Below are 15227 nucleotides of genomic sequence, written 5' to 3'. Positions count from 1 at the left end.
TGACCGCCGTTGAAGTGGCCGCTGAAAAGCCGGTAACAATGAATTGTTTGTTTTAGATTAAAGCTGTTGGATTATACTTATTTGGAGTAATAAACGCAGATTATTGGAACAGCAAGCATTGGTCTCGGCTCTCTTCATCAGACGCGGTAAAGTTGTCACCGTGTCAACTTTTTGAATCCTGGTGAAGCACCTCAGGGGCTTCAAGCATTGGCTTAGCCTCTACATTCAAGTCAAAACTGTTTCGAGTCAACGCTGGACTTTTGACAGAAAGTGCGCTCTTGTTTGACGAGCGAAAAGACAATATTCGAGCCGTATGTGAGCAGGCTGTGAGCTTGAGCAGTCTAGCCAGCTACAGCAACTTTAACTAATATAGAGCAACTTTAATTCGTATACGCTACTGTTCAAAAGTTTGGGGTCACTTAGAAATGTCCTGATTTTTGAAAGAAAAGCATTTTTTTTTTTCAGTGAAGATGAGATTAACTTAATCATAAGTCCAGTCTAGACATTGTTAATGTTGTAAATGACTATTCTAGCTGGAAACCATCACTCCTGTGTTCTAATGCTACATTGTGTTAGCTAATGGTGCTGAAAAGCTCATTGGTGATTAGAAAACCCTTGTGCAGTTATGTTAGCACATGAATAAAAGCGTGAGTTTTCATGGAAAACTTTTGAGCGGTAGTGTATGTGATGGAAACACAAACATGGCTCCAAAGCTGCGATGCTGAGCACATTAACCCTCAAGCGACCGAGTGGGTTCATTTATGACCCCAGCCATATAATTATATTTGCCGTTTTCATATCTTTTATCTGAAAAATGTTTCCTACTATGAATTTGTCAATCTACTTGTCCTACAGCTGCTCATAGTTTTTTGTAGAGATCGGCCAACTGGTGTGACAAGGATAATGGAAACTTGTCTGGGGTCACTTATGACCCCAGAAAGATGTATAGGTTTTTCACTATTGTAGGCCTTAGTTTTATTTATTTATTTTTACCTCTAATCGCTATATTTCAGTGTTTTGCACTATCGCTGGTAGACCTAAATTTTTAGCCACAGCTGCCCTGGGGCAGACTGACTGGCTGCCAATCCACTCCTACAACCCCTCTGACCACCACCAACATTACACAGCATACACATTCATACACCAGTGTAAGTGGCAGCACTGGAGGTAAGGTGGGTAAAGTGTCTTGCATTGGACGAATGGCTCTGCCGCCTGAGCCACAGCCGCCCCTAAACTAACTACTTCTCTGCATGTTGCATTGCACACATACAGACAAGATGTTTGTGTAGATTTTGTTTTTATGTACTTTTGATTTACTATTGAGGAAACAAAAGGAACAAGACGACATGGTCATCAATATCCCCCGCCACACGTGATGTCTATGAGTCTATATCCAAAATAGTGATCAAGGGCCATAACTCTGTTAAACATTATCGCACAGGTCTCATTTTCGAACTTGATCAAGGTGTCCACGGTGTGAAGCTACACACTAAATTTTGTAATCCTAGCTGTAATAGTTTCCGAGAAAAGCTGTCCCCTTCATGTCGGACGGACGCACGGACGCACAGACGGATGGAGGCCAAACCTATATCCCCCTTTTCCACTTAGTGGAGGCGGGGGATAATAAATGTTATTGCGTTCTTACAATGCATCATATTGTTCATATGGTTTTACTTTAGCTCCGAGTCAAAAATGATTAAAATCCATGAATAATAAAAGAAGGTTATTTTAGAATATCCATCTTAAAATGCAGTGGAGTGGAATAGGTAAGAAAGTACAAAAAAAGGCAATAAAGTAGACATATTCCTGTGTAAAATATAGTGGGGTCATAAATGACCCCAGCGACCAAGCTATTTTAGTCGCTAAAATAGCTTGGTCGCTTGAGGGTTAATGCGATGAGCGCTGCTACTTTAGGTGCAGGTATTTTATACTATTATAGTTACAATGAATGGGAAGCTGTGGGAAAATGAACTCAGCCTTGGTGGAACTTAGTAAAATTTCAAAGCCGGCTGCCTTCACTGGGGAACCGCCAGAGATGCTAATAAATGATGTGGTTTGTTAGTGAATGTAGTCGACCATCATCAGCGACTGGCTGCTTATTTCTGCGGTCAAGCAGCAACAGCAGATTCCTGGACTGGATGCCGATTTCTCAACTTGTTTACTCCTCTAAGTGCATGTTTTGTCTGTGTGTCATTAAAGCGTGGAAGACATTACAGCCAAAGAGCTACAATGGGAATTACATTTTTCCATAGTAATGCCGAGAGAAACAGCAAGTAAAGCAAAATAAGAGTTTAGAGCTCGCAGGCCGGTATGGAAAATGTGGGTTAATCCTCCTTCTGCGCAGCCAACTTGGCAGAAACTTCATATTCTCCGAGTAAACAGCAGAATCGGTTCCATATTGCTCCTGCAGCTCGATGGACTACTTGACATTTTACTGCTACCTCTGATGTTTACCACTTATTCACACCTACTGCACTCACCTCCTATATTCCACCCATAATCTGAATAAAGTGGTGCTTTAGTGTATTTTTTAACTAAACAAAACTTTGCAATGCCAGTTTTTTTTTTCCAATATCGTACAAGATGTCTCTCATATGTCACTAAAAATCAGGACTTTCATACTTTGGTTTGAGAGGCTCCACAGAAAGTCTTTTATTAGCACAAGAGATAGTTTCTCAAAAAAAAAAAAAAAAAAAAAAAGGAGAGCTCTGACACCCTGAAGTCAGACCAAAGTCGACCCAAATGAAGCAGAAGGTCCAAGAAGCAATAAGTTTAAACAATCCAACAACTAATGAAATGTTGTGGCAATCTGACTGGACAAAAATACTCAAGTTTCACCAAAAACATCACTCTTCATCAGAGGTGTTCCATCGAGCAAAACCCAACCGAATCCAGACTCCATGTTCGTTTAAACGCCAGCGTTGTGTGTCAGCAACAAACAGCTGAGCATCGTGGACAGCAGAAGAGTTTTAGAGTAGAGTAAGAAGAGTAAGTCTTCACTTACTTGGAAGTGCTGGAAGGTTCGGTTTCTGTCGTCACATCTGTCTGTGAAAGTCCTTAAAGTCCTGAAGAACAGCAGAAGATCACAGCTCTCCTCCACGCTGGGGGAAAAAACCCCAAAAACAAAGCGCTTCGTTAGAACAGAACAAAAATCTTCCACATTTGTGACAAAACATAACAAAACATTCGAAACAAAAAGAAATTATCTGCAATTTTCAAGATTTTTTTTCCCTATATTTTTAAAAACAGACAAAATAAATTCACAAAAATAAAAATTCAAATGAGAAAATAAATAAATAAGTAAAAGTTTTTATTTTAGGGGAAATTTATATTTTTCAACCTGTAAAAAAACGGTTTGTTTCCACGCATCAGTCAGTAAACATAAACTTCACCAAAAAGACGTCTAATTTTATGTGATTTAAGTTTATTGCACAGATTTTTTTTTTAATAGAGAAAAATCTCACAGAAATTTCCAGTCATTTTCATATTTTTTATTGACTAAAAAACTACACAGCTGAACGATCTGAAAATTAACATTTTGAGGGGAAAATTTTGACTTTTTGAAATAAAAAACAAAAAGTGTTTTAAATCATTAAACAGCATCGATGTTTCGAAAACATCAACACCATTATAAAAATTACATCTTATCTGGAGTTATTTTTTATTTGATAGTTTTTTTATATATGAAATACGCAAACATGTTTCAATAAAATTATGAAAACAAACAAATTTGTGTGTCTGCTTTAAGGTAAAATTTAAATTTGGTAATTGTGAATATTTATAACATTTGTGTTTTAGTCAAGACTCTAAATATCTGTTATTTAAATACAAACATCTAATTTTAAGTAATTTTCAAGTTTATTTCACAGATTTTTTTAACAGAAAAGTCTCACATAAATTTACAGTCAATTTTCTCATTATTTATTGACAAAAAAATACATTTTGGGGGGAAAATTTTAACTTTTTGAAATAAAAACAGAGCGCTTTAAATCATTAAACAGCATCGATGCTACGAAAACATCAACACCATTATAAAAATTACATCTTATTTGGATTCATTTTACAGTTTTTTTAAGTATGAAATATATAAATAATAAATATATCTCAATAAAACCATGAAAATAAATAAATTTGTGCGTCTGCTGTAAGGCAAAATAAAAACTGATAACTGTGACTCCAAGGATCTCTGTGTTTTTTAATACAAACCACAACTGAAAAAGGCATTCAATCTTCACTTCAGAAAGGCCAATTTAAATGATTTGTTTTTTTATTCTAACATTATAGACAAAAGTAGACTGAAGAAATCTATCTTAATGAACCGATTCCAACTTAAATATGCAGCAGAATACGGGCCCGCCCACAAAGCCTCCTCATCTTTTATCGCTGATCGCCCTAAAACTATTAAATTTAAGCTGCATAAAGAAGCTTCCTTAAATACAGTAAACTGTAGATCACATGACAAAAAGACAATCTTTGTTTTGGTCCGTCTGAGTGAGTCTGGGACGTTGTGTTAGAGGATTTCCAGAGTTTTCCGTGGGGGCCCAGGGCTAGACGGCAGTCGGGTTAAATTTCCAGATGACTGTTATTCCACACGGAGCTGATGGAAACATGGCAGCTTCCTGCTATAAGATGGAGCGTGACCAAAAACAGGCCGAGACGGAGAGACGAACGCCCCGTCTGATGTTTTATCAAGCTGATCTGCTTCTGCTGGTTCTGGTAGAAATCTGTTTATACTGTTTGCTTGTCTTAAACACATGGAGGTTGAAAAGAAAAAAACAATCCGCGAGTTTGAAGGTTTTCCAGCTTTATAGCCAGAATTTGATTCATTTTCTATGTAGAAACTCAGGAGCCAATAGGGGTCCAGCTTTGTGTAGCTCCGCCCCCTCACTGTTTCCAGGTGGACCAATCAGAATGAGCGGCTGGTTTGTTTACTTTTAACAACTGCTTCTGCTGAACTCTAAAATGTCCGAACCACGGACTAAACTCACCAAATGTTCTGCTGTAAGAGCGAACACGAGTCTTCATGCACTGACAGCATCTGAGAAGCTGTAGATTACTGGTATTATTGATGGCAACGTCTCCACAACACCAGCAGAATCCTTGGAGTTAGCATGTTGCGTGGCTAACGTGACTAACATTAGCATCTATTAGTTTCTCTCCTGTTGGAGCTTTAAAATTCCAGTGTGGACTGAATTAAACCGTACAGATTGTAAATGAAGCAAACTTCTCATGTAGAGATCACCAACTTTCAGTTAATCATCTAAAAGAAGCAATAAGCCAAATTAGCAGGAGAGATATTAGTAAAGTTGCTCCATATTAGTGAAAGTTGCTCTAAATGACTTAAAATTGCTCTATATCAGCTAAAGTTGCTCTAAATGAGTTCAAATTGCTCTATATTAGTTAAAGTTGCTCTATATTATTAGATAAAGTTGCTCTATATTAGCTAAAGTCACTCTACATTAGTTAAAGCTGCTCTATGTAAGGTAAAGTTGCTCCATATTAGTTATAGTTACTCTATATCATTTTAAGTTGCTCTATATTAGTTACAGTTGCTATCAACGAGCTAAAGTTGCTCTATATTATTAGATAAAGTTGCTCTAAATGGGTTAAAATTGCTCTAAATGGGTTAAAATTGCTCTATATTAGATAAAGTTGCTCTATATTATTAGATAAAGTTGCTCTATATTAGATAAAGTTGCTCTATATTATTAGATAACGATGCTCTATATTATTAGATAAAGTTGCTCTATATTATTAGATAAAGTTGCTCTATATTAGATAAAGTTGCCCTATATTAGATAAAGTTGCCCTATATTATTAGATAAAGTTGCTCTATATTATTAGATAAAGTTGCTCTATATTAGATAAAGTTGCTCTATATTATTAGATAACGATGCTCTATATTATTAGATAAAGTTGCTCTATATTATTAGATAAAGTTGCTCTATATTAGATAAAGTTGCTCTATATTATTAGATAACGATGCTCTATATTATTAGATAAAGTTGCTCTATATTATTAGATAAAGTTGCTCTATATTAGATAAAGTTGCTCTATATTATTAGATAACGATGCTCTATATTATTAGATAACGTTGCTCTATATTATTAGATAAAGTTGCTCCATATTAGATAGTTGCTCCATATTATTAGATAAAGTTGCTCTATATTAGATAAAGTTGCTCTATATTAGATAAAGTTGCCCTATATTATTAGATAAAGTTGCCCTATATTATTAGATAAAGTTGCTCTATATTAGATAAAGTTGCTCTATATTATTAGATAAAGTTGCCCTATATTATTAGATAAAGTTGCTCCATATTAGTTATAGTTGCTCTATATTATTAGATAAAGTTGCTCTATATTAGATAAAGTTGCTCTATATTAGGTAAAGTTACTCTAAATGATTTAAAGTTGCTCCATATTAGTTATAGTTGCTCTATATCACTTTAAAGTTGCTCTGTATTCGTGAAAGTTGCTCGGTAGCATATATAAACTTGTGATACAACTGTAGAAATTCCACGTGGAAAAAGCTGCATGTTTCCCACTGACTCCTTCATTAACAGAATAACTGTGACATAAAGCATCTTTTTACAGTTTCTACACGTGTAGCTACAAAAATTCTCTGCCAAAACATGGGTGGCCACCGAGGAGGAGGAGGACTGTGTTGCATCAAGTGCTAACAAAGTTCAGAACTGGAGGGAGACACCGGGACAGATGTGGACATATCTGCTGAACAAACAGAACCAACAACAGGCCTCCCGGTGTCCACGTTTATCTCCAACGGCTCAGACCACACCGAATTAACAGAGATTATCAGCCCGATTTGGGCCGTAAAACCCACTCTGTCAGACTCTGTGTGTTGAATCATTATCTCCAGTATTTTTCCATCTGTTGTTTGCCAGATTCTGCAGACCGAGCCACACGATCCAGATGTGGTTTGGCCTCAGATATAGAGCAAATCAGACTTTGTCTCCAAGTAGCTGAACCACTGACTTCATGGCAGACTGTGGTTTACCGGACAGAAGATACACCTGAATGAAGGCTCCACATTTATTCTGCATAGATATATGATCTGCAATCTAAAATTAAATATAAAAACCTGTTTTATGTCGTCATAATTAAAGGTGACACCAGCAGAGGCTACTGGAAGAAACAGCGTAGTGGGACGTTTGAGAGCACCAAGCATTCATCATCAGCGCTGAAACGTCCTTCATGTGTTTAAACAGAACTTTGGCTGACAGTGAAAAAGAGCAGCGACAAATAAAACACCAGCTTTCGAACCCTGGAACCCAAAGAGAGCTTTAAACAGCACGCTCTTTTTAAAATAATCACAGAAATGTTGTTTATGCCTGATTGCTATCATTCTAACTGCATCAATCTGCACAAGACATTTCTGAGTTGTCGTTCTTGTTTTTTGTCAACTTTTTTGTATCTTTATGTGTAGTTTTCACATGCCTTTTGCTTCTTTTGTGTAATTATTTTTGGAAGTTTAGTGTCTTCTGGTCATTTTTGCTTATTATTTTGGGAATGTGTCATTTTTGCAAGTTTTTGCTCATCTTTGTGTCATTTTTAATCCAACTTTTGTGTCATTTTTCATATTTGTCATTTTTTTAAAATTTTTGTCTATCATTTTTGCCTGTAATTTTTGGATTGCTGTGTCATTTTTGCAACTTCTGTGTCTTTTCTTAATCATTTTTGCCTGTTGTGTCATTTTTGTACCTTTGAGCTCATTTTTGTGTAACTTTTCTGCAACTTTAGTGTCTTTTTGCTTATTATTTTTGGACTGCTGTCATTTTTGCACCTTTTTGCTCATTATTATTCCAACTTTTGTGTCTTTTTTCCAATTTGTGCATTTTTGTCATTTTTGGATTGCTGTGTTATTTTTGTACCTTTTTGCTCATTTTTGTCTAAATTTTCTGCAACTTCAGTGTCTTTTTGCTCATCATTTTTGAACTGTTGTGTCATTTTTGTACATTTTTTCTCATTTTTGTGTCATTTATATTTCAACTTTTGTGTCTTTTTCACGTTTGTGTCATTTTTAAAAAAATTTTGGTATTTTATCATTTTTGTCTGTTATTTTTAGATTGCTGTGTCATTTTTGCAGACTTTTTTGCAACTTGTATCTTATTTTAATATTTTTTGCGTGTTCTTTTGGGAATTGTGTCATTTTTGCACCTTTGAGCTCATTTTTGTGCAACTTTTCTGCTGCTTTAGTGTCTTTTTGTCATTTTTGCTTATTGTTGTGTCATTTTTGCACTTTCAATTTGTCACTTTTTGGTGTAATTTGGGTAATTTTTGCTCCTTTTTGTGTCATTTTTATTCAAACTTTTGTCTCTTTTTCATGTGTCATTTTTTTTAATGTGTGCCTTTTAATCATTTTTGTCTGGTATTGTTTTGGATTGTTGTGTCATTTTTGCACCCGTTTGTGTAATTTCTTTTCAACCTTTTCACTAATTTGTCACTTTGTGTAGTTTTTGTCTCATTTTTGCATCTTTTTTGTGTCTTTTTTCCTCCAACATTTGTGTCTCTATCATTCTTTCATATGTGTGCTTATTTTTTGCTAATTATCTCTTTGTGTCACTTTAAGCGTGTCATTCCATACTGAAAACATTTCTGAGTTTTCTCTCCTTCTAGTCATGGTTGTTGTGTTTCCATAGAGCTGCAGGACTTTATGTTGCAGTGAAAAATGAACCACAGTGAGGAAAAGAGAGACAGGAGCATTGAAAACACCCAGAAACTGTTCGGGGTTCAGAGGGTTAAAGATGAAACTAAATTTCTGTGTTGGACATAACTTGCAGTCCTGCTGGCTTCGATAACATTTTCTCCTGCTGCGTAAAGACAAGAACTTCTTAGTTTGAATAGAACAGGTGTAACTCATATTAACGGTGGCTCAGATCCACTCACAGGTGGGTTTGCCAGCAGAGCAGCTCCACGGACTCCAACTACAACAGACGTAATGAGCTACAGCAGAGGAAACATCCGTCATGAGAAAAGAGTGAAAAACAGACGGATTGGGAACACGTGCTGCTCATTTCTGCACCTTTTCCCTCATTTTTGTGTAACTTTCGTTGCAACTTGTGTCTTTTTGTCATTTTTGCCTGTTGTTCTTGGACTGTTGTGACATTTCTGCATCTTTTTGCACTTTTTTTATGCACAAATTTGTGTAATTTTTGCAACATTTGTCATTTTTGCCTGTTACTTTTTGATTGCCATGTCATCTTTTCTTATTTTTTTGCTTATTGTGTTTGGATTGTTGTCATTTTGCATCTTTTTTTTTTGCTTTTTGTCATCTTGTCTGTTGTTTTTGGATTGTTGTGTCATTTTTGCACCTTTAAGCTCAAGTTTTGTTGAACTTTGTTGCAATTTCTGTGTTTTTGTGATTTTTGCATCTTGTGTGTCATTTTGTGTCTTTTTGTCTCATTTTTACTCATTTGTGTCATTTTTTTCCAATTTCTGTGTCTTTTTATCATTTTTGCATCTTGTTGCATCTTGTGTGATTTATGCTTGTTATTTTTGAATTATTGTGTCGTTTTGTGTCTTTTTGTCTCATTTTTGCCTAATATTTTTCCAATTGCTGTGTCTTTTTGTCTGTTACTTTTTGATTGTCGTCATTTTCGTGTCTTTTTGTGTCATTTTTGCACCTCTAAGCTCGGTTTTGTGTCACTTTTTTGCAATTTGTGTCGTTTTTGCACATTTTAATGTCATTTTTGCATCTTTGTGCCATTTATGCATCGTCATCGCTTTGTCTCATTCTACTCATCTCCTTCTACATTACAAACATTTCTGAGTCCTATTTACTTTTTTATAGTCGTCGTGTTTCCATAGAGAGGAAGCAGGACTTTATTCTGAAATAAATTTATAGAGATATTTTTTAGTGACAGCTCACAGAGGGATAAAGACATTTTGCGGTTATTTTTTCCAGGCGAGCTGCGGGTCGTACCTCGACACAAAGCTGCTGAAGTTTTCCAGGTCATTGGAGTCCAGAACCACGTTCAGATCACTGATGGTTCTCTGAGATTTCTGACCCTCCTGAAGGAAAAACAACATCAGTGACTTCATAAAAACAACCTGCACTGGGATTACTTTACTCACAGTTCCTGAACCCTGTGCTGCTCTGCTTTAATCCTCTGCACTCATATCTGTTCCATATTTGGGGACGGAATAAATAAATTCTAGATTGGCTCTGAACGGGCTACAACTCAAAAAGCTGCTCACATTGTGTTGCAACATAAAAGACGGTAATAATCACACGGTAACAAAGAGAAGGAGGAGAGTTTGTGTTTACAGAACGACTCTCGCCAAATTGCTCGGTCAAACAATTAACGTCTGAATCAAAACAAGTCGAAACTTCAGCACAGAAAGTGGAGTTTTAACGGCCTGATGAGCGATTCAACGGAACCAGCTGCTCTGGGGCTTCGTTTAGCCGCAATTAAAAACACAAACTGACATGAAGCAGGTTTTAGATCACAATAACACACCACCTCCCAGCATAAACGGGGAACGAGCAGGATATGATCGGTTCATATCGTAACGTCCGACGTCAGGCGAATTGATGAGACGAACACCGATCGAGAGACATCGTCCAACAGGGGGTGGGGGAGCCGAATATTCAGATCTCAGAATAAATATTTGGATACCATCGCCACGACCGAATTTTCAGATGTTCGGGTCCAGCCCTAGTAATTTTGCATCATTTTCTGGTCATTTTCCAACACTTTCTGGTCATTTTGCACCATGTTCTGATTTTTTGATATTTTTTGGTCATTTTATGTAAATTTCTGGTGATTTTTTTCCCCACTTTCTGGACATTTTGCGGCACTTTCTGATTGTTTTATATTTTTTGGTCATTTGTGTCCATTTCTGGCAATTTTTTTCCCCTTTCTGGACATTTTCCATCACTTTCTGTACATTTTGCGTCACTTTCTGGACATTTTGCACCATGTTCTGATTGTTTTCCTTTTTTTTTGTCATTTTGCATCACTTTCTGATCATATGGCATCACTTTTGGGTCATTTTTTTAACACTTTCTGGTCATTTTTTAACCACTTTCTGGTAGATTTGCATAATTTTCTGGTCATTTTGCACCATGTTGTGACGGTTTTACAATTTTTAGTCATTTTACATCACTTTCTGGCAATTTTCTTTTTACCATTTTCTGGTCATTTTGCGCTACTTTACATAATCTGATTCAAGCAAACTTTACTGTTTACTTTGGGAAATTTTTAAGTGACATCTATTGATAAAAGTGAAATATCATTGATTCTAAGCTTTCTGATGGAATAGTGCCTCAGAAATGATTAAATGATGCTTTTATTTTGGCATTTTGGTGGACAAAAAAAAAAAACTCTCAAAGTAAGTTACAGATCAAATTTAATGATATTACTGCAACCAGGCACCAAATCAGCTCTAGAACTGCTGAATCCATTTCCTCAGATCTCCTGTTTGATCTCTCTTGTACTTGGAGGAGGCTTTTGTCGGATTTCATGGGACTAAAGAATAAAAGAGGGCATGTTAAATCTAAATACTTCTCCTCTGAACTTTCTTTAAGTGTAAGTGATCATAAAATATAAAAAAGCTTGTTTAAAAAATGCTGTTATTTTAAAGAGATCACACAGAAAAGCTCAGAGGTTGCTGTTGTCAGCAGCACAGACATGACTTAATGCTGCTGGACACAGTTTGTCTCTCTGAGGTTTAAACCACAGTTTGATCTGATGTCTGATTCGACTATCAGGAGCTCCACTGAGATCTGAAGAAGCTGCTTCAATCCAAACTGTGCAGGAAACCATTGAACTCTGTCGCCCTCTGCTGGTTAAAAAGATGTTCATCCTTCATGAGCGTTCAGTCGATTCCTTTTCTACAATAACTTCAGTTTAACCTTCATATTATGAATATTTTCAGAGTTACAGACCCTTAAAGTAACTAAAGGTGGCCCCAGAGTTTGCTCTTTTTAGTTATTTTTCCATCATTTCTGAGAACTTCATCAGTACAACAGATAGACACGTGACGACATTTTCGGGGATAAAAAATTAATTTAAGCAAAGAATCGTGTCCAGATGATGATCCTGTGTCAAATAAAAATGATCCTTTCATCGTCTCCAAGTTATTCTGACCAACCACCTATCACACATGTTGATATGAGCCTTGAAAGTTTACCCAGAATGCACTTTTTTCCCCTAAATGTGTCCAGAATAACTCAAAAGTTCTGCAAAATGACTCAAGACATCCAAAATACCCCCAAAACTCACCCAAAATGATCAGAAACAGCTCCTAAATTGCTCAATTGTTGCCCAAAATGACAAAAATTTCTTAGAAATGACCCAAAAATGTCAAAGAATGACCAAATTGCTGCAATTAGCCTCGAAAGTTTACCCAGAATGTTTTTTTTCCCCGAATTTGTCCAGAATGACTCAAAATTGTCCAAAAATGGCCAAAACATCCCAAAAATGTCTCTTAAATTAACCTAAATGTGTCCAGAATGACTCAAAAGTTCTGCAAAATGACTCAAAATACCCCCAAACTCACCCAAAATGCTCAGAAACCTCTCCTAAAATGCTAAAAATTTTGCCCAAAATGACAAAAACTTCCCTAACATGACCCAAAATTGTCAAAAACATATAAAAATGTGGGTAAAAATTATCCTTTCATTGTCTCCAGTTTCTTAAAAATTGAGCAAAAGTGTCCAAAACTCACTCAAAATGACCAGAAATGTCTCCTAAATTGCTCAATATTTGCCCAAAATGACAAAAACTATGAAATGAGTCAAAAGATGTCCAAAATACCCCCAAAACTCACACTGGATGTAAATGAGATGTGGTTGCAGAAATAAAAGTAGAATCTGGTTAAACAGTCCATCAGCCTGAAACACTAAAATCCAGACTCAAGATGGAAAATAAAAATATAAGTGAATAAAATGAACTCACTTTGACCTCAGAGAGCTTAAACTCCACCTGGAAGTCCAGTTCAGAGCAGCGACCGGATAAACAGAGCTGCTGCACCACTTTACTGCCACCTGGCAAACAACACAAGTTTATTGTTTTTTCACATAAAGTTAATGGTGAAAACAAAGAAAAAGTGCTTCGATCAAACATGTTCTTATTAAAACACAAAGAAATTAATTATCAGTATCATAGTGTTTGTTATGGGAGAAACCTCTGATCTTTAGAGTCATTTTGTTTGTTTTTAAAGGCTCATTTTAAAATGACCGTTTGTTATAAAGGGGAAGTTTATTCTTCTTTCTGCTCCCTTTCGTTCAGACGTTTGGAAACTTGTTTTTGTGTGGCATTGAAGAGTTTTTGTTTCTTCTCTTTTGTCAAGGAATAAACCAACTAATGAACTTGTAAAATGTGAGAAGAAAGTGACGACAGCCAGGTGGTTTCAGAGGACTTACTGCTCCTCAGAGTTCTGGCGTTGCAGCCGTTCAGACTGATGCCGTTCATCTGCGCCTGCCGCCTCAGATCCTCCTCCATCTCCTCCACCTCCTCCTTCAGGCTGGACAGAACCCGCTCCTTCTCTCCTCCTGGTCCTCGTCCACACAGAGACGCTCTGGAGACAAACATTCAACACGGACAAGCTTCAAGGAGCTGAAACAGAAAATTCCACATCAGGCGTTTGAAAGCTGAACTGACATGGCGTCCTGCATCTGTCCTCTGAACTGGAAGGTGATGTCCTTCTGGTTGCTCTGCTGCTGCCGCTGCAACGCTTCCACTTCAGCCTGGAGATGCTCGATCTGAGCCTCCAACATCTGCACCTCCTCCATGTTCTCCTCACTCATCTTTAAATGTAGAATTCAGACAGACTGTAGGAGTTGTTGATGATTCCTGCTGCTTAATGTACATGAAAAAAGAAAAGGAAAAGGGAAACACAGACAGAATTTACCTTGATATTTCTATATTTTATATTTATTTTTTTATTTATTCCGCTTTATTTATTCCTATACATTTATTTCCTCATTTTTTTAATATATTTATTTTTTTTATTTATTCTCTTAGTTATTTCATTTTTTATTTACACATTTATTTCCTTGTTTATAACACATTTTTTATTTATTCCTCTTTATATTTACATCTTTATTTCCTTATTTTAACAGATTTATATTTTATTTATTCCTCTATATCTACACTTGTTTCCTCATTTTTAACATATTTATATTTTTATTTATTCTCTTACTTATTTCATTTTTTATTTACACATTTATTTGCTTATTTATAACATCTATTTTTATTTATTCCTCTTTATATTTACACATTTATATCCTTATTTTTAACAGATTTATTTTTATTTATTCCTCTTTATATCTACACATTTCCTTATTTTTTAACAGATTTATCTTTTATTATAGAACCCCTGCGAGTCCATAGAAAGCAATTAAATTCTGATTTGTTTATAAAAAAACTAGGATGCTGACTGGTTTTGAGGAGCGTTAGAGGAAAAGCAGCTTTTCTTTAATACCTCCAAGTCTTTAAGAAAAAATAACCACAATGAAACTGGATTTTTTTTTACACCATCTATGGCCTATAAAACTGAAATGCTGACTATAAAACGTGAAAAAAAACAGGATGAGAAACTGACTGAGTTCAAACTTAATATGAGAACATCCAGCATTGACTTAATGAAGTTTTCTCACATTGGTAGCAGTATAAATGCACTTAAAGAGCCGCTAATAGTCTAAAATATTAAATAAACTCGCTGTCAAACTTACAACAAGAACATCCTACAAGCTAAACAACGATAACTGGCAAAACAATTCGGCAAACTCACGTGAAAAGTGAACTTACGCGTTCGTTCAACGTAAACGACGAATTGTTTGAACAGAAGTTGCTTTATAATAATAAATTCGTAGACTTAAAAACGCGTTATTCCCGTTTTATTGATAAAATTCGGCGTTTTATTTTTACCTGTTTAACGTCCGTTTAACCTAAACAGTTTGGAGCCTCGCGCGCCCTCTGGAATCTACCACTTATCAGGAGTCGGAGGGGGGAGCAATTGTTTCTACGAAGAAGATTTTAACAAAAAATGTCCCTCTGTGGCGGAAAAATACAGCAAATATTAATATAAATGTAGTTTTGAAACTAATATCGGGGCTTTATTTTTTCACAAAAGGCATTTTTAAAAAGCTAACGGAAGAACAATCAGTGAGAATCCCCTCTACAAAGTAAGTCAAAGGAAGTAGCAGCTGTAACTAATTAAGAGCTAATCAAGCTAACGGGATATTAGCTTATTTGTTAG

General features: G+C 35.9%; 1 protein-coding gene across 1 annotated transcript; it reads right to left on the bottom strand.

Annotated features, from left to right (window-relative positions):
* Positions 1 to 2846: 2846 nt before the first annotated feature.
* Positions 2847 to 14945, bottom strand: LOC110955588 (centromere protein P). The gene is made up of 7 exons (XM_051948667.1): positions 14897 to 14945; positions 13628 to 13825; positions 13390 to 13544; positions 12923 to 13011; positions 9943 to 10031; positions 3005 to 3101; positions 2847 to 2942 (listed from the first exon to the last, which is right to left on the bottom strand). The coding sequence occupies exons 2-7, from the start codon at positions 13771 to 13773 to the stop codon at positions 2847 to 2849; spliced, it is 672 nt and encodes a 223-aa protein (XP_051804627.1). The 5' UTR covers positions 13774 to 13825; positions 14897 to 14945.
* Positions 14946 to 15227: the final 282 nt, after the last annotated feature.

The sequence above is a fragment of the Acanthochromis polyacanthus genome, chromosome 5 (assembly GCF_021347895.1).
Source record: "Acanthochromis polyacanthus isolate Apoly-LR-REF ecotype Palm Island chromosome 5, KAUST_Apoly_ChrSc, whole genome shotgun sequence".
NCBI classification, from domain to species: domain Eukaryota; kingdom Metazoa; phylum Chordata; class Actinopteri; family Pomacentridae; genus Acanthochromis; species Acanthochromis polyacanthus.
This window is presented reverse-complemented; position numbering and strand designations above follow the sequence as displayed.

Coding starts and splice junctions, on each gene's coding strand:
- LOC110955588 (XM_051948667.1), bottom strand. CDS start 13,773: ATGAGTGAGGAGAACATGGAGGAGGTGCAGATGTTGGAGGCTCAGATC. Junction 10,032..12,922: donor TTAAGCTCTCTGAGGTCAAA/GTGAGTTCATTT, acceptor TTTTTCCTTCAG/GAGGGTCAGAAATCTCAGAG. Junction 3,102..9,942: donor TTCAGCAGCTTTGTGTCGAG/GTACGACCCGCA, acceptor TTTTTCCCCCAG/CGTGGAGGAGAGCTGTGATC.